The following is a 19516-nucleotide window of genomic DNA, read 5'->3' on the forward strand; positions in this document are numbered from 1 at the left end:
GATCGTGCAGGTCATCCCGTAATACAACCGAACTCCATCGCGGAGAAAGAGGACGGCTTGCCATACGTTGTCATCAGCCTAGTAGTTGTGGAGTCGCGAGGTATCTTGGTCACAGAACGTTTGAGCAGAATTGACCTTTGAGTTGCAGGGATTGGTACTCGTAGTCCTAAACCATCAGTCTGTGGTGGAACAGCGAAGCCCATCCCCATGACCAGTACAGTACAGACCGAGAAATAACGGCTTCAGATGTGGAAGTGTGTTTCCAGCCCTTGGAGAGGTGGGCGAGCTTCTCATTCTGCACATGCCATCGAAGTGAGTACGTTCTGGAAGTATCCTCAGAACCACGGAGACAGGAGGTGATGAACTGCAGAGTGAACAAGGGCCCCATTCTTGGCTTCTGAGTAATACAGGTCCCTGGGCCTTGTCTAGACCTCATTCGTCAGGGCTTCTCAGGGTGGGGTCTGGGGTCTTTGCTTCCCGCCCCTGCACCCCGCACCCGGCCGTACCACGCTGCTTATGGGATCTCAGCTCCCCGACCAGGGATTGAACCTGGGACCATGGCAGTGAAAGCCCAGAATCCTAACCACTAGGCCACCAGGGAGCTCCCAAGGGTCTTTGCTTGGAATAGGCTCCCCAGTTGATTCTGACAATAGAGTCATGTAGTTTTGGGAGTCACCATTATGGATTGGAAAATTGATGCTCCAGAGATCACATTAGCCTGAGTTAATGGTTGTTCTTTTGACATCTCTACCGGCTCTTCTCCCTAAACCTTGAAGTCAGCACGGGTAAGAAGAAACATCTACACTCCCGACCGCCCCTCCTCCCCCCCAGCTCCTAGTTCTGTTATTAGCTTGATTTGTCTTCCTATTACTCAAGCTCAAAACATCTGTTCCCTTTGAATGGTTTTCTGTTCCCTTTTCCCAGACCAGTTTATTACCATATGTTCTGTCCCTTTCATTTTTCTGATCTGTCCTTGTCCCTTCTCAGCACCACTGTTCCTGTCTGTTTTCATTAACCCTAACCGGGGATTTGCCATGCCATTCGTTTTCCCGGGGTCACTCTCCCCCAGGTCACAGAAGTCTGAGGTCTGTTTTCTTCAGAGTGTTGTTGCTGATACTGTGAGTTGAGTCACAGGCCTGGCATTCTAGCCCTTCCACAAGGTCATCACAGGTTTGGCCACAGTGGATAGTGGGCTGTTCTTTCACCCTCCCTCACCGTCCTCACCGCCCACATTGTTGCTGGTGGGGTATCTTCCCGGCGGGGGCCTCTCCCTGTTGCTCTCCCTATTGTTATCCGTCCTGACGGAGCTCGAGTGTCAGGTACTTGAGGACAGCTTCCTGGTCCCTCCTTTCCCAGATGTGCCCTCGTCTGCCTCTGACCCTCCGCAGTGTGCTAGAGTTAAGGGGTTATCAGCTTACCCTTATTTTGCACATTAAGCTCCTTGAGAACCGAGACTTGCTCACCTTGATACCCCTGCAGCATTTGGTAAAGAATCTTAAACATTGTAGGAGAGGCAATAACTATTTGTTGGATTCTTTAAAGTTGAAATTACCTGGGAAGTAGTCCATTGCTGCAAAGAATAAGAATGGAAACCTCTTACTACCTTTTCCTACTTCAGTAGTGACCCTGGTCCGTATCAAAGGAGAGCATTTGGGGAGCTCAAGGAGGAGGTTGATTATGTGACTGCTCAGTTCAGACAGTTCAGTGAGGCAGCTGCAGAGACTAAAAGAAAGCTCTTGATACTATTTTTGTAGGCAGCTTTACCTTTGGTTTTGGAAGTAAAGTATTAAATATGGAAAAGCTAAAATTACTTCTGTTTGACCACTGATGAGTTTTAGCTAAATTGAACTTTGTGTCTGAGGAGAGAATTCTGAGCATTTGGGTAAAATAGTCAGATCCATAGTCCCGTTTTGTGCAGGAGCCCCTGTGCCCCCATCACTCCCTGACTCTAAATCCTCCCTCCTCGGTGGAAACCGGCATCTTGCTGCCAAGAGTGGGGCCTCCTGGCCGCCTGAGTTGTCGGTAGTTAATTTGCCCGCTGTCGAGGGGCCTGGGTGAGTGCTGCTGGTGTCCTGAGGGAGCTGACAGCTCTGCGGGAGCCTGGAGCCTCGACTTCTGTGCTTCTGGGGAGATGACCTGTGGGTGTTATCTTCTAGTGGCTTAGAGGCAAGAATTGAATTCATTGATGCTGAAACAGGAGTGCTGGTTTAAATTAGTAATTTTCTGCTCTTTAGTAATTGACTATATTGAAAACATTTAAAAATAACCATCCCTTTAAATAAAGCAGTTTCCACTTGAAAACCATCGCTGTTCCCTTGTAATGTGGATGCCATTTTATATGATCTCTTACAGTGAAAGAAAGTCAGGTGAAGCCACAGCCTAGGGTATGCATCTTTACTGTTTTATTACTTGGCACGTCATCTGAGGCAGAGCTTCGCTAATTTCATGTTACACCTCAGTATTCTCTTGCAAAAAATGGGAATAGTGTTGGTACCTGCCTCGTGGGCTTGTGGGGGGGTAAAATGAGGTGAGTTGATGGATGGCAAGCACTTAACAGTGTATCTCTCCTGATATGAGTGTTTTCTCCATGGAACACTGCAAGGCATTTTTGTGCTTCCATTTTGTATTTCATCTAAGAGCTTGGTACCTTTCCAAGGAGTGGCTCAGATCTCCTGGGACGAGAGTCAGGCCTGTGACTGCGACTGATGGGGCCACAGGTGGATCAAATCCAGAGAACTGGGAATGCTTGTCAGGCGATGAATCAAAGAACGGAACTTCTTTCCCAAGCGTGTTGTAGATCCGGCTGGGCGCTGTGACTTCGTTCCAGACCAGCAGGGTGGCGCTGGAGCGGGATCTGAAGAGGTGTACAGTTCCCTCCGCCCGAGTCGGCTGACCAGCTGGAGGCACGTCCTCTCCTGCGCCAGCACAGAAAGGGCCGGCTCAACCCAACTTACTCATCCATTTATTTTATGAACTTGGCTTGGAATGAAGAATATCTTGGGCCCTAAATGATTCCATTGCAAAATCAGTAAAGCAGACCTGATATAAAGAAAGATATAAAGAGTGGTAAAACCAAAGAGGAGGAATTGTGTAGGATATTTTAATGATCTGGCAACGTTTTTAAAGTATTTATTGTTTCTAAACATAGAGTATCATTGATGTTTAACAGTAGACTTCACTTTTACTTGAAAGTTTCTAATTTACCGTACACATAACATTATATATAAATAAATATCCTTGTACATATATTTATTTCTGAAATGTGGCAAATACTCAAGTAGAGACTTCTTTTCGGTGCCCATTTGGGTTAAAACACCAGCAACTAGAGAGTCTCAGTGTGTATCGGCCAGTAGTTTCAGTCCTGCACCTTGATTACTCAGATCTTGATAAGTGAATCTGTGTAGGTGGTTGTGCGGTTTTCAGTCCTTGCTTGACAGAATGGATTTTTGTTTTCTTTTAATTAGTAAACACAACTAGACAGTGGTCTTCAGTGTGTATTAGACCAAATGCTTGAAGGTACCTGGAGGGGACACCAGATACAGAGTTGAAGTTCTTCTAGCAAGTTTAATTTATTCGAGGAAGACCAGCTAACACTTGTTTCTGCAGAAGTAGCTGTAGGGGCTTGTTGCAGACCCCCTCCATCTCGCTTGTTTCACACACTCGGATGCTGTAGTGGAAATCTGTAAACAGTGCCCTGGGCCTTGTTTTGGCGATCAGCTAAGCTAAGTAGGTGGATTTATGCCAGGTTCCATTAGTTGGTACCTTTGCTATTTTTAAGGGATAGGCCCAGGCCTCCATTGCAATAACATAAACGAGTGATTTTTGAATTGACGTACAAGTAATATTTTAATAACATCGTATAGTAGAACATCACAGCAGTCCCAGCAAATCTTAAAAATGAGCAGGTTTCGTTTTCCTACTTTCCCTGCATGTTTTTGTCTATATGCACACTTGGTTTTTACACGGTGAAGGTTATTGATTCCCGGGGCCAGTTTGGCGGCTTCAGTAATGGCAGCTTTGGTGATTTGAAGCCAAGTTTGAGAATCATTGCTAAGGATATAATCCTGTGTTTAACAGAATAAAATTTTAACAAATGTATGTTAATTGATTCATTTTTTGACAGATATTTACTAAATATCTCTAGTTCTCCACTTCCTCATCTGTAAAATGGGAATGGTAACAATGTGAGGTGCTTGAGGGAGGTGGGGAGTTGGTTGAACAGGAGAGGAAAGGATGTGAGCACGCATGCAATCCCCCTGGACCTCAGGATGCAGGCCCAGACCTGCCAGTTAGAGCCAGGTGGGCCAGTGTGCCCACACCTGAGTGGGACTTAATTTTTAATCACAAGCTGATGAGATTTGAGGGAACTGAGTTATATGTTTAATAGCTATAACATCATCTTGGCCCCAGTTCTCTAAAAATGGCCCTAGGGCAGCTGGAGTTTTCTGCTGAGGCATTGATTCTGTCTTGGGAGAAATTCTGAGTGTCTTTATTACTGATCTGGGAAATAGGTGAAGGAACTTGCATGTAGGGTGGGTAGACTGATTCTAGCAGGAGAGACGTAGTACAAATCTTGGCAGTTTAGTTGTGGAAATGAATAAAACAGCTGTTAGAGTATCATTATTGTTGGCTCCAGACAGCGGTCGAAGGTATAGTTTAATTCTTCCACGTTGTTGGATCCCCCAAGTTGATATCTGAATGGACACACATTTAGAAGTAGTGATTTTGATCAAAATGTTTGACTATTGTCTGATATAAAGAATATGCGATTACAAGAGTGCAGTATTTTCAGGAACAAATGGGGATGTGTGTGGACACGAGAGCACCGTGCTGATACAGATCTGTGCAGTCTGCTGCCCTGGCAGCGACCATGTTTTGCAGGAGGATATTGTTATTCTTGACATCAACTTAAAACACTTAAGGCTGTTCTGTAACATGGCTCGACGTTCATTCTTTCCTCCCTCGCTGGGATGTATCCTCGTACACTTCACTGGGGAGCTAACTGATGAGCCCTTTTCAGAACCTGGGAGAAGCCTTGGAGTCGCACCGGAATGCAAATCCTGGTTTTGCCTTGTGCTCTTGACCAACGTACTTGACCAAGACAGTGGTGTGATCTCCTTCATAGCTGAAGAAGATCACTTGTGCCACGTGGATATGAGGGTTCAAGAGTGGGAAAGAAGGTGCCAGTTAGGTTGGTGGGGTGGTCCAGGCAGGAGGAGATGGTGGAGTGGACAGGAGTCTTGGCTGGGAGGTGGAGAGACTGATGTGCGTGATGTTTTGAAGTTGGATTGGTAGGGTTTGCTGATGGATTGGATGTGGGGGGTGAAGAGCAGGGAGGCAGGGATGAGCCCTGAGTGTGTGTTTGATCATTTGGATGAATGCAGATGACATTTAGGGACGGGAGAGACATAGTTTGAAGAGAGGGGTGGGTGGGAATTGAGAATTGAGAAGTGTTATCTTCCTTGCTCCTATGAACCTTTTGATAAATCCTTTTAAAAGTGGAATTTCATAGATCTGACTTACGTAATATTGCTACAGATGACTTGGAGAGGGAATACCTCATGAAGGAGGCTTCTGGGAGTCTCCAGTTGGTTCTCATGCCTTCGGAACATCGGAGAAAGAAATCTTTTTGTTTATGAAATATTTTGGAAACGCTCAGAAAAACTCTTTGGAATGACTGGGGGGCTTTGTCCACGTGAGCTGTGATTTATTCCAGAGTGGCATCCTGCTCTGTATTTTAATCGGCATGTGCTGTGTCTCAACTTGTCCTACAAAGGGACAAGTTCCTCAAGTGGTGAAGTGTAGTGTGTGGGCAGCCCTCCAGCTGGATCTCACAGTGTCCTCTCCTAAGGCAATGAGAAAAAGGAAAGGAAAAACGCAACCTTCATATTAGCTTTTAGCTCCTAAACTTTATTTTCCAAACCATTTGTGTTTGCTTATACCCCCTTTTTTTTCCTTATTAAATTCAAATGATGAAAAAGATCAAGATTCATTATGAAATTTGTGATTACCACTCTGGCCGTATCCCTGGTCCAGAGGACAACTGAGAAAACCGATTAGTTCTGGTGTGTACGTCTCTCTGCAGCCTTAGAGTCTCTGCGGAAGGACCCAGGTGTCTTTGATTTGGGCTCTGTAAGGTGAGATCCTGACCCTCTTTTTCTTTTCTTTCCTCCAGAAAGAGAGGGCCTTTGATATTTTGAAATATGCCTTGATGCTGCCTAGCCTCTGGCATCTCTGCCTGTGCTGGTGGCCAGCTTTGACCATTCTCTGGCCATCGATGGTTCAGGCCTGTACCCCTGAGCGGGCCTCACATGCCCAGGTGCTGCCATTCAGACCACAGACTGAGAATTACTTAGTTAATGTACCTGCAGAGAACTTGTATTTCATGATTGGCCCTTGTCAAGAAATTGTGCCACTCCTGTGTAGGATTTTTTTCATCTTTAGTGTAATCGGATGGGTGTACTATCTGAAATTTCATTTCTATTTTTAAGTGAGAATTTAACTGATCTTACTGACTTTGGCAGTCAATCCAAATTTCAAAATGGAGAACCTTAGAATGATTTTTTTTTTCATAACCCTTTTGTACTCCTGTGGGTTGATACTACAACTTCTTGAAATCAAGTTTTAAAGATACTTTTAAATTTTTTATTATGAAGACCGATTGCCTTTTTTAAATAAAGGAGTTGTCTTACAGTTAAGTTGGAATTGCTCTATGATATGTCTGTGTGTTTTGCTGTCGTGATGCTTTTCTGTGTGCAGTGTGGTGGTTTGCGTTTATTCTCGCCTCTTGGGCTAACTGGCAGTGCTCCTGAAGACAAGCAACATTGTTACTCATTGTTACGCCCACAAAGAGAGCAGAGCTTCCCCCGCACAAGGCGGCTACTCAATGAAAGGACGCCGAGAGACTTCAAGTTGCTCTCTTCTGACAATCGCGTCCCTCTTCTTCTGTGCCTAGTCATGGCGTGGATTATCTTGTATCCTTGCAGTGTGTTTCCAAGGGTGTGTTTTGGCATCAGAACATCCTTGTTCGTGGGGAAGAGTCAGCATATGGACGTTCAGACATTGGAAGGGGAATCACAGGGAAATTCTATTAAATCCGGACTTAGGGCGCCAGCTGTGCTTCTGTCATTGTCCAGTTGTTTTAGTCTTCATAGCCACCACTCCAGATCTGTCGTGCTCTCCTCATCTTTCCGGGTTTCACACAGGCCCGTCCCTTTTAGCAAAATGTCCTTTTCCTGCCTTACTGAGATCAAGCCCGTCCCACACCTCCATCCCTTCACAGTCTCACTGTGCTTGGACGGTTCCTCCCCTCTTTAGTCTCCGAGGAGGAAAACGTGCCTCTTCCTACCACAGCTGCCCTTCTGGGTCCAGCTCCGTTTATTTTGTACCCTTTCCTGTTGTTCTTTCCGCCACTTGCCCACAAACTTTCTGAAATCAGGGATCTCTTCCTTTGGCCCTCCAGCTGCTTAGGTTGCTTTCCTACTCCTCTGAGTGCCTCGATGGCCACAGCTTTTCAGAGCGTCCCCTCCATGCCTGGCCTTTGGCCTGATGCCCACTCCTGGCCTGTGTGCTGAGCTGTGTGGAGCCTGGTGGGAGGGGCTTCAGCCATCACTTCTAGACGAATCCCCCGCTTCATTCCCTGGGCTTGCAGGGGTGGGCTTCTGAGGAGGGCGGTGAGAGAAGGATCTCTCCTTAGATTGTCATATTGTTCCCCCCGCCCCCCGGTCTCCTGAATCCGTTGGGGCTCTTATGGTCCCCTCTCCCCACCCGGAACTGGCAGATCTGGGCTGTCTCTGGCAGATCTGGGCTGTCTCTGCACCTGGTCCCGAGGTGACCCATTGCCCTTTGGTTTCTGCAGACATCCTCTGCTTCTTCCCTGGTCTGTTCCCCGCCCACCATCGTCCCCTCCAGACTAGCTTGTTCACCAGCTGCTGTTAGGAACTTCGTGCCCTACTTCATGAAGACGTGTACCCACTTCACAGATGAGGGGCAGAAATGAAGTGATTTAGCTGAAGTCACACAGCTGGTAAAAGCCCAAGCCTTTGACCTCAAAATCTGTGTTTTTAAAACATTGTTACATTGCCCTATTGTAGCTTCCTAGCACTTAAAATTCTTTGAACAGTGAGATAAAATTTTTAGACAAAAAATTTGGATAACATGTTTAAGAACACTGCTAATATGTAATTCATCAGCAGATACAGTGAAGCAGAATCTGTTCTGATACTGTTTTTTAATTAGCAGAAATGGACTTGGTATCCTGGGTGGCTGATGTGGGGAGGCCGTCAGCTCTGGGTGTAGATGGGGAAGCCTGGGACCTCAGGGTCAAATGTTGCCAGGGTCACCTTTTGCCTGGAGGCCACGTCTGATGTCATCAGCTGCGTGAGGACAAATCGGAGCATCTTTACTCTGAGGAACTTCTATGTGATGCGGTTATGTCCACGGGCGGCTTGGTGGGAACATTGCTGTTGTTGCCTCTGTTTCCTCATCTGTAAGGTGGGAGTAGAAACAGCACTGCTGTATCAGGTGGAGACAATACAGCTTGTGCACGTGGCCTCCGAGTTAATGAGTATACAGTGCTTAGAGCATGTTTGAAGGACCGTGTAAGTGTTGGATGTAAAATAATCATTACTGTTATTGTTAATAGAGACCCAATGGATACTCGATTTATGGCAGATTGAGAGGGCGTGTGCCTGTTCTTGTGTGTGTGTTGAAACACAACAGGTTCATTTCTCAGCAGCTCTGCTCCTCGAGGCTTGGGTGTCACGGTGGGAGTGTGATGGGGGGTCGAGTTTGATGCAGTGATGTAGCTGCTGTCGCTGTGTTTTGTGGAGACTGAGGGTGGCGGGCTGCCCTCCTTTTCTACCCACCTTGGTTCCCTCAGGAAGATCTGCAGGGCCATGGAACTGACGGACCTTCCTCAAGGCCAAGGTGGCGGACCTTCTTGGCAGTGAATTTCCTCGTGGAGTTCTATAATACTCCGGTTTAGTTCTGTCAAGCCCAGGAACCATGTTTTTGTTATTCTTAAACTGCTTAAATTGGCTGAGTCTTCTTAAAGGCTAATGATATTTTAGTCACCTTAAACTTGCCATTCCTTTACTAGCTCTTTGGCTGTATTCCATCTTTGCTTGTATATTTCTTTTATTCAGTTTATTGTCCATTTCTATTTCATTGAGTAACGTATAATACAGACTGTGCCTAGTTTGCTCCCTAGCTTGCACACATTTGGTTGAGCCATTTTCATATTTTGTTATGGAATTGATTTTAACTTTTTTTTTTTTTAACTCAGAAGAAATTCGTAATAAAATTTAGTATTTAAAGGTATTGCCATTCTTACACTGCTGAGGATGTGTTGTTCTCTTTTTGAATTAGTGCTTTTTAAGCTAACTAATGTTAATAACTAAAACATCTTTTTCAAGAAACAAAAATGTGATGATTTATTAGGTTTCCAAATCTGGCCAACCATGAGAATCCTGAGCGGTGGGGAGGGAGGCTTTGAAATGACTGTATTCTGCTGTGGTTCCCCTTGCCAGTCCCCAGGTGACTGTGACCACGAATCGGATTCTCCGGCTGGTGTGGTTGGGTGGGCAGAGACTCTCCCCTGTTCTGCAAGGAAGGGCGGGCGGGATGCACACAGGCTTCTTGCTCCCCGGCTGCAGGTCTTTTCTGTTTCCTGTATTTTGAATATGTTGTGGAGCCTTTAAAAAGTGGGTGCCTTTCAATTCTTTTCCCATTTGTTATACTGTTCTTTGACCATCTGAACAGTATTTGAGATGAAAATGAAATAAAAAAAAATTAGGACGATCATACCCTTAAAACAGAAGAAGCTTCATCTAGAAAAATGTGAAATATTCTGCAGGCATAGTTTTAAAAAAATGAAATGGGTGGATTTGAACATGGATTTCTACGTTTTTCTATGTAAGACCTGAAAATACCCTAACAGGAAGGAATGGGAGAAAGTGCTTTGTCCTTTTTTAAAAGTATGTTTGCAAGCATTTACTCATTTAATCCCCTAAACTTTTTGAAGTGGGTAGTACATTTGTTCACATTTTTGGAGATTTGAGAACTCTGAGCTTCCAGCATCTAAGCACAGAACCTTCAACAACACAGAAGATGCTCAACAAGTATTTATTGAACGAGGGAGAGTGTCCAAGGTCCATGACTAGTTAGTGTTTGCAAGAAGGCTGTAATTCTGTAGAACCTGCTAGGAAGCCTCATAGTTCTACTTAATAGTCAGGATGTATCGACATCTGGGGTTGGAATCCGACTTGCGCCCTTGCTAGTTATGTGGCCTTTGGCCACTGGTGGAGCTCACTTTGCCCCTGGGGAATCTGGCGATGCCCACCCGCCCCTTCCGGTCCTTAGGATGAGGGGGGTTACCCAGTTCCTGACACACGCAGCTAGCTTGAGGTATGCTAGCTGTTCCTAACACTGATCGAATGCGGTGTCAGCCGAATACTCGGTGGGTATGGAAGTGTCCATTTTGTAATCTCAGAAACAGGGTTTATATCCCTTACGGAAACTGCTACTGCAGCGGTTCCAAACCTAGAAACTTCCTTTTGCTCTCGATCATCAGAACTACCAGCGGCCACAGCCTGCACAGGCCTTCAGGTGACTTCATGTTCCCTGCGTAACTGACGTGAAACAGACCTTCCTGTTTGCACTGCCTGCCTGTGTGGCTTCAGCTTGTGCCCCCTCTGTTAGGATTAGAGTGCTTAACACTGAGGAAAATGAATCCATATTAAGCTCCCTGCTCTGTCCTCAGCCTCTGCTTGAACCCTTCTAAACTTGGGGCTCCATGCGTTCCTACCCTCTTTACCTCACGCCCTGTAACAACATGGCAGCATCTGGGGTTACTTTTATCAATCCAGCCTAAAACTGGTTCATTCTGACGTGTGTCATCTTAAACTATAGACTTGTGCTTTAGCTTGTTTCATTTCTTAGTGTAAATGAATAATACCCCCCACCCCCTTTTCTGGGAAGAAACTGTAGGTATCAGCAAGTGGACAGGAAGATTTTTGTTTTGTTTGTTTAATAATAAGAGGCTATAGGGCCATACATTTTCTTTGGAGTATATCTGATTATATTTCCTAAGTGTTGATAAGTAGTACTTTGTTTTTTAAAAAATAACCTGGAATTGCATGTTTGGTTTTCTTTTTATTCCATGAATTACTTAGTGTAGTATTTTAAAAATTCTAATATTTTAAATTTAAGATTGGTTACTAATTTTATTGCTTTGGTAATTGAGACTGTGGCTTTGTGCTATTTATATTTGTTAGGAACTTTCTGAGGTTTTCTTTGTGTCTTGGTATATCATCAGTTTCTATAAATGTTCCATTAATGCTTAAAAGGAAGATATATATGAGGTCTGATACAAAGCCATTAACTTGATCAATTAGATAATTCCAATCTTCCGTGCTTTTACAACTTTTCCTGCAGAGTACACCAGACGGAGAGGTGTGTGCTCTTCTAGCGCTTTTAGGTTTTGTGGGACTATTTTCCATGCACGTCTCATAACTTTTGCCTACTTTGTCTTATATTAATATTGCTACTCCCTCTTTCTTTTATTTTTATCTGTTGGATATATACCAGACCGGGTTATTTTGAGAGGTGGTATCTTATTTTTTTCCCTTAATCTGAGAGACTTTATCTTTAGTAGAGGGGAGTTAAATTCATTTGTAATGGCCAGCATAGCAGGTGAGTTTGGATATACTTCTGCCTTCTTAGTTTTTATTTTTAATGTATCCTTGCCTCACGTGGGGCTTAGGCGGTTTGTGTTTTGTCACGTAGACCGTCTTGTCTTTGGTGTCTCTACAGCGTTGGGAAGATATCTGTTTTTAATTCTACAGTCTGAGAAAACAACTCAAATTTGTCTGCCATTTGAGTTGTTTTTCTGCCCTTTCTTGTGTCGTTTTTGCACTTCGCTGCTTTTCTCACAGTTCTGGAGGCTAGAAGTCTGAGATTGGGGTTGGCAGGGTTGACTTCATTCCCAGGAATCTCTCACCCACTCATCTCGCCGTGGATGGCTGTCTTCTCCCTTTGCCTTCACGTGGTTTTCCCTTGGTCTGTGTTGTCTGTACCCTAATGCCTTCTTATAAGGACACCAATCATATTGGATTAAGGCCACCTTCGTGACCTCATTTTACTTCAACTACCTCCTTCAAGGCCCTGTTTTCAAATCCAGCCACATTCTGAGGTACTGGGGGTTAGGACTTCAACATATGAGTTTTGGGAGGACACAGTTTATCTCATAACACCTAACGTCCTGTTAAGGTGGAATTTTAAAAAGTACAATATCATGGACACATTTCGTGTGTTTCCATCCATTGCAGTGATCACCAACGATGTGCAATTTGGCCTCTTGGGAGTCTATTTAGGTTACTCCAGAGTCCTTCAGGTACAGCTCCAGTACTCTTGGATACTTTCTTGTTTTCTCCACCCTTCTGGAACAATCTGCTGCCCAGATCTACCGTCAGATATTTCTTCCAGGAGTCCTTTTTTTTTTAGTGGGAGGTAGTGCCGGATGATCCGAGGTGCCCTGATCTTCGGAAACTTCGTGGCTGGGCCCTTGATCACCATAGTTTGGGAGGCCCTGCAGCGCAGTGGGTGAGGGGTGGGCCCTGAGGGGCCCTACTGCCCAGGGCATCCTCGCTCCACCACCCACAGGCATTGCTCACTTGACCCCGGCGAGGGCCCTAAGTTCTCTGTGCCTGATTTCATCGTCATTGGTGGTCTGTGCTCCAGGAAGTTAAGGACTTCCTCAGAGTTTTCCACAACTCTATTTTGAGCACCTAGAACAGGGCCTGGCACATAACTGGCACTTGATAAATATTTGTTCAGTGAATATATCTATGAATAGAAGTGATGGGAGTACTCTCTTATATGGTAATGGGATGCTTAGGAGATCATGTTTCTAAAATGTTCATTGCTCTCCAGCACCGTGAAGGGTCTGAGATTTCACCTCCTTACGAGCTGACACGTTAGTTGGCCGGTTTCCTGGGAGCTGGCAGAAGACTTAAGACTCGCAGGTCAGAGACAAAAGGCTTTATTACCCACAGCAATAGCAGTCACCAAGGTGTCACATTTTCCTGCTCTCCTTGCCTGAGCCCGTATTTTTGCGGGGACATGAAGACGGAGGGCGAGGTCCATGTGTGCAGTGGGCTACTTACAGGAAAGGAGCCCCGAGCTTAGGGAACCTGGGTCTTTTATGATGGACAGCAAGCAAGCTTATTCTGGAGGGGATACTTTATCTTCTAAAGCTGTTCACTGTACAGACATCCTTGAAAAGACAGTTTGGGACAACAGGACATGCAGTGCTTCTGCTTGTAAGATGTGTAAAAACACGAGAGACCCATGGAGAATTGTTGCCCAGCAAATAGCACTGAAAGATGTAGTCAGGAAGTACTGGTCATGATGATGATTACCTTTGGTCATTTCCCAGCCTGAACATAAAAATATTTCTTCTTGTTGCCTTAATCTCATCCTTATTTAATCCTTGTCGTCCCATCTTTTGTTCCAAGATGCCTGGATGTGTATTTTGTGGTTTCTGGCACTTTCATCATAATTTTACTTGTTAATTTTGATTGCTTATTAATTTTAAGCTGTGTTTGTGCGTGTGTATTAAATCATAACCCTTTACTCTGCAATAATCCTCTCTGTGCTGTGTTTTTGGTCTTTGTGGCATGTAGTAAGCATGCCCACTTCTCCCTTCCTCCCTTCCTCCCCCGTCTTCCTTCCTTCCTTCCTTTCCCTCTCTCTCTTTCTTTCTCTCTCTCTCTCCCTCCCACCATTCCTTTGTCTTCTCTTCCCTTCCCTTCCTCCCCCTTCCCCCCCTTCCCCGTCCCCTTTTCTTTAGAGTGTTGCATAAGTCATTTTGTTTTGCCAAAGGGGCTCCATGTTGAACAAATTAAATTTTTTCTTCATCCCCTCTTCCTCTTCTGTTGTTACACTTATTGTCATTTGAATGTGGGTAAGAGCTCATCGTTCTGTTATTTATTAAGCTCATGAGACCCTTGAAACTTGTGTGACAGTTTCATACTTTACTCCTCAGATTAAGAACACAGACTCCTGAACTCAGGTTCATGAGTTCCTGAATTCCCTTACCATTGTGGATTTGTAACTTGTAATGCTATCATTTTGATTGATAGATACTTACAAGTAGTAATTTCTGTTAGTCTGATGTGTATTGGTTTTTAGAGTTTTAAGTCTTCCAAAAAAGGTAACTGGACAAATGGGTGAGTCTTCAATGTAATTATGCTTAAAAAAATTTTCTTTTGGTTAGTTTAGAATATGCAGTAACAAGGATAAAGGACTTAGAGCAATCTGGAAGTAACGCGGTTTTCTTACAGTTACACCGAGAGGATGGGGTCCACTAGCCTCTGTTATACCACTGTATAGCACATTCTGTCCAGGCAGTGAGCGGGAGTCCAGAATTGCCGTCTTCAACGTGACTGAGCTCTCTCTGTGCCTGTCTCCCTCTGAGTCTGTATCTGGGGGTGCTCTTCTGCTGCAGCAGGGGTGTGAGTTAAAGATCCCAGGTCCTGGCAACTATTTCATGGAACTAAGCGGAAAAGTAAGTTACTCTCAATGGCCTCATCGAGTTGCAGTTGTGATCATAAACTTCTTGGTGCCTCTGTTTTTCCAGCAGATTTAAAACTATATTGCCTTTTTTTGGGGTGTGCGGGAGTTGCTTTAAACTGTTAGGTTTACTATTGTTGAGCGAGCTGTTTCTTGTGAGGATTTTTAAGCCGCTTTTCTATCAGCTGGACCTTGGCTGGAACCACCTTTATAGGAATGTGGTTTACTCTTCAGTTCCTCAGAGTGCCTTGCAGTTGCTCACTTGTCCCCGATTTATGTCTGGTGACTGTAACACTGCCTGTGTTTGAAGTTATCCCAGATATTAAGAAGGTGAATGATTTTTAATTTTTCCCCTATAAAGTTGATGGTGGAATCTAAAATGAAATCCACAAATTCTCTTTGACTCTCAGTGTCTTTTTCAAACACTCTATCTACTACTTAAACTCTCAGTATTCACATGATATAGTTCCTAATCTCTACATTGTGTCTTGTCAGTTGAATATATTCAGATGGAATTTATAATATAAAGTATTATTTGTGTTCTGTTGTTGACTATGAAGACTTAGAAATCCATGGAAATTGAGAGTACATTTTTTTTCTCTAAATATTCAGAAGGGGAGTTCCTTTAATAATTTTGATCTTGCCTACAGTGGTTGTGTTAAATTTATATTTAGAAACAGAGTTCTTATTTGGCATCTACTTTGCCCCATTTTGAGAGTTTATTTTAAAAGAAGCAGTTGATGTGTTCTGGCTAGTATTTGAAGAAAGTAACTGATTCATTCAACTTCAGGAAGTATAGCAAAGAGAAGAGAAAGCATCGTAGAGGTCTCAGTTTGTGGTACATGAACTGAAAGCACAGTTGGGGCTTTCTCTACAGAGAATCCTCTCTCTGAACAGTGAACAAATACTGGTGCTGGCTCTTTCACATTTACAGCGATGAGCCCTTAGGCCCCGCGTGCCGAGGCTCGCGTTCTGTTAGCAGCGAGTGACCCTCTGCTTCCCTTTACTTCTTCTGCTCGCAGACCTCAGGGCTTGATGTGTTCAGGTGCCACTCTCGGGCGTGGAGGTAGTTTGGGCCTGCGGGCCTCCTGTGGCGGGCAGAACCGATCGTCCTCTTCCCTCCCTGCTGTTTGCACGGGCTCCGAGGGCTGAAGAGGGGACATGGGAAGAGCTGCAGCATCAGGACTGCCGCTACACCTGCTCTTCTGAGGACGGATGGGAGGAGGAGAGGAGGAGAGCACAGAAAGAACAAAGATGGGAGAGGCACCCTAGAAAAGGGCTGCGGCCCGAGACAGTGCCCAGGGAGGGGAGCTGTCTGTTGTTGTGGACCCTTCCTGCCCAGCCTTGGCTGCCACTGTGTGAGCAGAAATGTTCTAGGTCAAATGGCAGAAGCCTGACCTGAATCCTAAAAACAGCGTCACATCCCTCAATCAGGTCGCAGACTGGAGCCAGTTTATGGACCCAGAGCCCTCCAACGAAGGGGAGGCCAGCTCCTCTCGAGGAGGGACCCCAGCACTCTGCCCGAAATTGATGCCATTAGTCTTTCCCCCAGCCTTCGCCAGAGGGACCTGCGGCCTTTCACTAGGGTAACTGTGTATTGGGGAAAAGGAAGTAGTTGGATTTTTCAGGCTCTAAATTGATCCTAATTCCAGGAGACCCTGGCCCTGAAGTGACACTAACTCCAGAAGACCCAGAATGCCACTGGTCAGAGTGGGGCCTGCGGAGGTCCAACGACCACGGCATTCTACCTGAGGTCCCCTCCCGGCGGGCCCAGTGGATGCCTGAGCCCATCTTGGGGTTATTTCCCCCGTTTTGGAATGCCTGATTGAATAGACATAGCAGCTGAGACAATCCCCACTTTGGTTCCCTGACCTGCAGAGTGAGGGCTGCGATGGTGGGAAAGGCCAAGTGGAAACTACTAGAACCACCTCTCCTGAGGAAAATGGTGACCCAAGAGGACACTGCCTCCCTGGGGGGACCGTGGAAGTTCACGCCTCTACCAGAGGAGGTGACTCCGGTCAGTCCCCGTTCACCGTGCCCACCCAGCCTGCGCGGAGAGCCGCTGGGTCCTGGGGGCGCCAGGGCGTTACAGTGAGCTCAGCCGAGCGGGGCCGGTCGCGGCTGCTGCGCCAGGTGTGAGCACATCGGCGCCTTCCCTGCCATTCAGCCCGGACCCTGGCAGGTGCTTTTCCTTTACACCTGTCGGTGGGGGCCGCCAGAAGCGGCGTGCTGCAGGGCCAAGGCCTGTGGTCCCCTGCCGCGGTCCCGCTGCGGGGGACTGTCAGCTCTCCAGCCCTGGGGTGGAACTCAGTGGGCTGGGATCTGGATCCCCGTTCCCTTCACGAGACACCACGCTGGTCTGTTACATGGAGGAGATGCTGCTGGGCCCGTGCAGTGCTCTGGACTTCAGTGGAGAGACGTCTGCACGTCACAGGGAGGCAGAGAATTCTGACTGCGGTTTGGAAGCCTTCTACCTCCGTGAGGTCCCTGGGGCCCCGCGGCACGGTCACGTCGGGATACCCTCCTGAGGGGAAGGACAGGCTGTCGCGACTGGCCCCTCTTACAGTCACAGCAGAGACACAGCACCTGCCAGCCCCTTTGGACTTGGCAGGTCATGTATTCTTCATCTGCGTGTGTCACTCTGGCCCATTTACTGAGCGATGGGAAAGTTGCTGGTTTTGAGCGGGGCCCAGCACAGGAGAAGGCTCTGCAGAGGGTCCAGCCTTCCACGCACGCTCCTCTGCCAGCCGGGCCGTATGATCCAGCAGATGCCACGTCCCTGAAACGTCAGGGATGGGCAGCGATGCAGTTTGGAGCTGTTGGACGCTGCAGGTGCGTCGCAGCACAAGCGCCGACAAGCAGAGCCTCGCCACGCCCGACAGAAAATGCCTCTCCTCTTGAGAAGCATGCGAAGCAGCTCTTGGTCTGCTCCTGGCCCGCAGTCGAGGCTGAGCACTTCACCACAGCCCACCAGGTCACCGTGCAGCCCGAGCCGGGTGCCACCTGCGCCATTGGCCGTGAGGCTGGTGTGCACGGCAGCACCCCGTCTTCAGGTGGAGGTGGGCTATGCAGGTGGGCTCGAGCAGGCCTGGGGGGCACAGAGGGGTCACGAGAAGAAGGAGCCCGAGTCCCCACGGTCCACTTCCTTACGCTGCCCCGCTCACCGTCTTCCGTCTGTGGCCTCAGGAGGAGCTCCCGATGGTAGTTGATGGAAGAGGAGAAGACTTGGGCCTGTAAGTCCACCAGATGGCGGGTTGAGCGGCACTGTGGCCCTTTCTGGGAGGGGCAGTGACGAAAGGCATCCCTCCTGGTGGGCAGAACTTTGAGCTGTGCGCCTGGCGGTTCCCTGTGCTTGGAAGGAAGAATGGCCAGGTGTGCAGTTATGTGCTGACCTACCTCTGTGGCCAGTGGTTTGGCCTGACGGTCAGGGATGTGGAAGGAACGTGATTGGAAAGTTGGTGACAAGGCAATGTGAGGAAGAGGTATGTGGACGGACCTCTCTGAATGGGCAAAACCGGGAAGATATTGTGTCCATTTGAGTGCCCACCAAAGGGAGATCTCAGCAGAGGAGGATTTTCATGATCTAGCGGACAGGTGATCCGTCCTGTGGCTCCTGGGCGGCCTCTTTCCCAGTCACCCTGTCCTCGCCCGACGGGCTCATGAGTGGAGTGGCCGTGGTGAGGGATGGGGGAGATGTGTGGGCCTGGCGACGTGGGTCTGTGCTCACCAAGGCTGAGAGCCCGGTCTGCCAGCAGCAGGGACCATACTGGGCCCCTGATAGAGCACCGTCCCCCGGATGACCAGGCAGCTCCCTGGCGGCACTGTGATTGCTCTGGACCACTGCCCTCACGGAAGGGCAGCGTTTACTGCACTAGACGCCTGCTCGGGATACGGATTTGCCTTCCCTCCGAGCCCAAACCGCTGTCCACGGACGTACAGAGTTCCCCTCTACTGTCACGGCTTTCCCCGCGGCATCGCTTCTGCTCAGGGCACCCCCTTCACAGCGCGTGAGGTGCCGCAGTGGCCAGGCTCGTGGAAGCCACTGGTCTCACCATGTTCCCCACCCTCCTGAGCAGCCAACTTGACAGAACAGTGGAATGGCCTGTCCAAGGCTTGGTCACAGAGCCGGCTGTCCGCTGCGGAGCTGGGGCTCGGTTCCCCAGGAGGCCCTGTCTGCTCTGAATCGGCTGCACCTTGTGGTGCTGTTTATTCCACGGTGAGGATTCATGGGTCCAGGAGCCAAGGGCTCGAAATGGCAGTGGTACCCCTCACTGTTACCCCTGGTGAGCCATCAGCAAAATTGTTTTTTCTTTTCCTGTGACCTTATGCTTTGCAGCCTAGAGGTCTCAGTTCCAGAGAGAGGGATGCTTCCAGCAGGAGACACAGCAGTGACCCCACTGAACTGAAGTTCAGACTCACCGGCCACTTTGGGCTCCTCAGGCCTGCGAGTCAACAGGCCAAGAAGGGAGTTACAGGGTTGGCGGAGTGATTGATCCTGGCCACGGGGCTGGACAGCTGCTCTGCAGTGGAAGAGTGGAAAACATTGGAAAACCACAGCAAAGCCACGCAGGCAGGACTACTCATGTCCCAGACCCTTCAGGAGTGAAGGTTTGGGTCACCCCACCAGGTAAAGAACCACGACAGGCTGAGGTGCTTGTTGAAGACAAAGAAATACGGACGGGCAGTGAGAGAAGATAGTTATAAGTAGCAGCTGCAACCCTGTGACCAGTCACAGAACAAGGGCTGTAACTGTCCTGAGCATTTCCTCCTTACTATCTATCTGTCTATCTTTTCTTCCCTTTCTGATCCCCTTATCTTGTAGCTTAAGGTGTACTGACTTGATATCATAGTAGTTAAGTGTTATTAATTTTATATCATAGTATTTAGCTTATGGGACATCAAGCAGGAGAACGCCACTCTAGTACTTTACCTCCTCTCCCGG

General features: G+C 47.3%; 1 protein-coding gene across 5 annotated transcripts in view; it reads left to right on the forward strand.

Annotated features, from left to right (window-relative positions):
• The window catches only part of GMDS (GDP-mannose 4,6-dehydratase), a 489935-nt gene that overhangs the window by 38485 nt on the left and 431934 nt on the right, over positions 1–19516 (forward strand). Inside the window, exon 1 of one of the 5 annotated variants that reach the window (XM_082345681.1) lies at positions 47–312. The exons of the other annotated variants lie outside the window; for them this stretch is intronic. Within the exon in view, the coding sequence (XP_082201807.1) occupies positions 247–312 (66 nt within the window). The 5' untranslated portion in view covers positions 47–246. Of the gene's footprint in view, positions 1–46; positions 313–19516 lie in introns of those variants that run through there. 5 annotated transcript variants of the gene reach the window in all.

Source organism: Balaenoptera borealis (assembly GCF_965194805.1).
Source record: "Balaenoptera borealis genome assembly, chromosome: 12".
Taxonomy (NCBI): domain Eukaryota; kingdom Metazoa; phylum Chordata; class Mammalia; order Artiodactyla; family Balaenopteridae; genus Balaenoptera; species Balaenoptera borealis.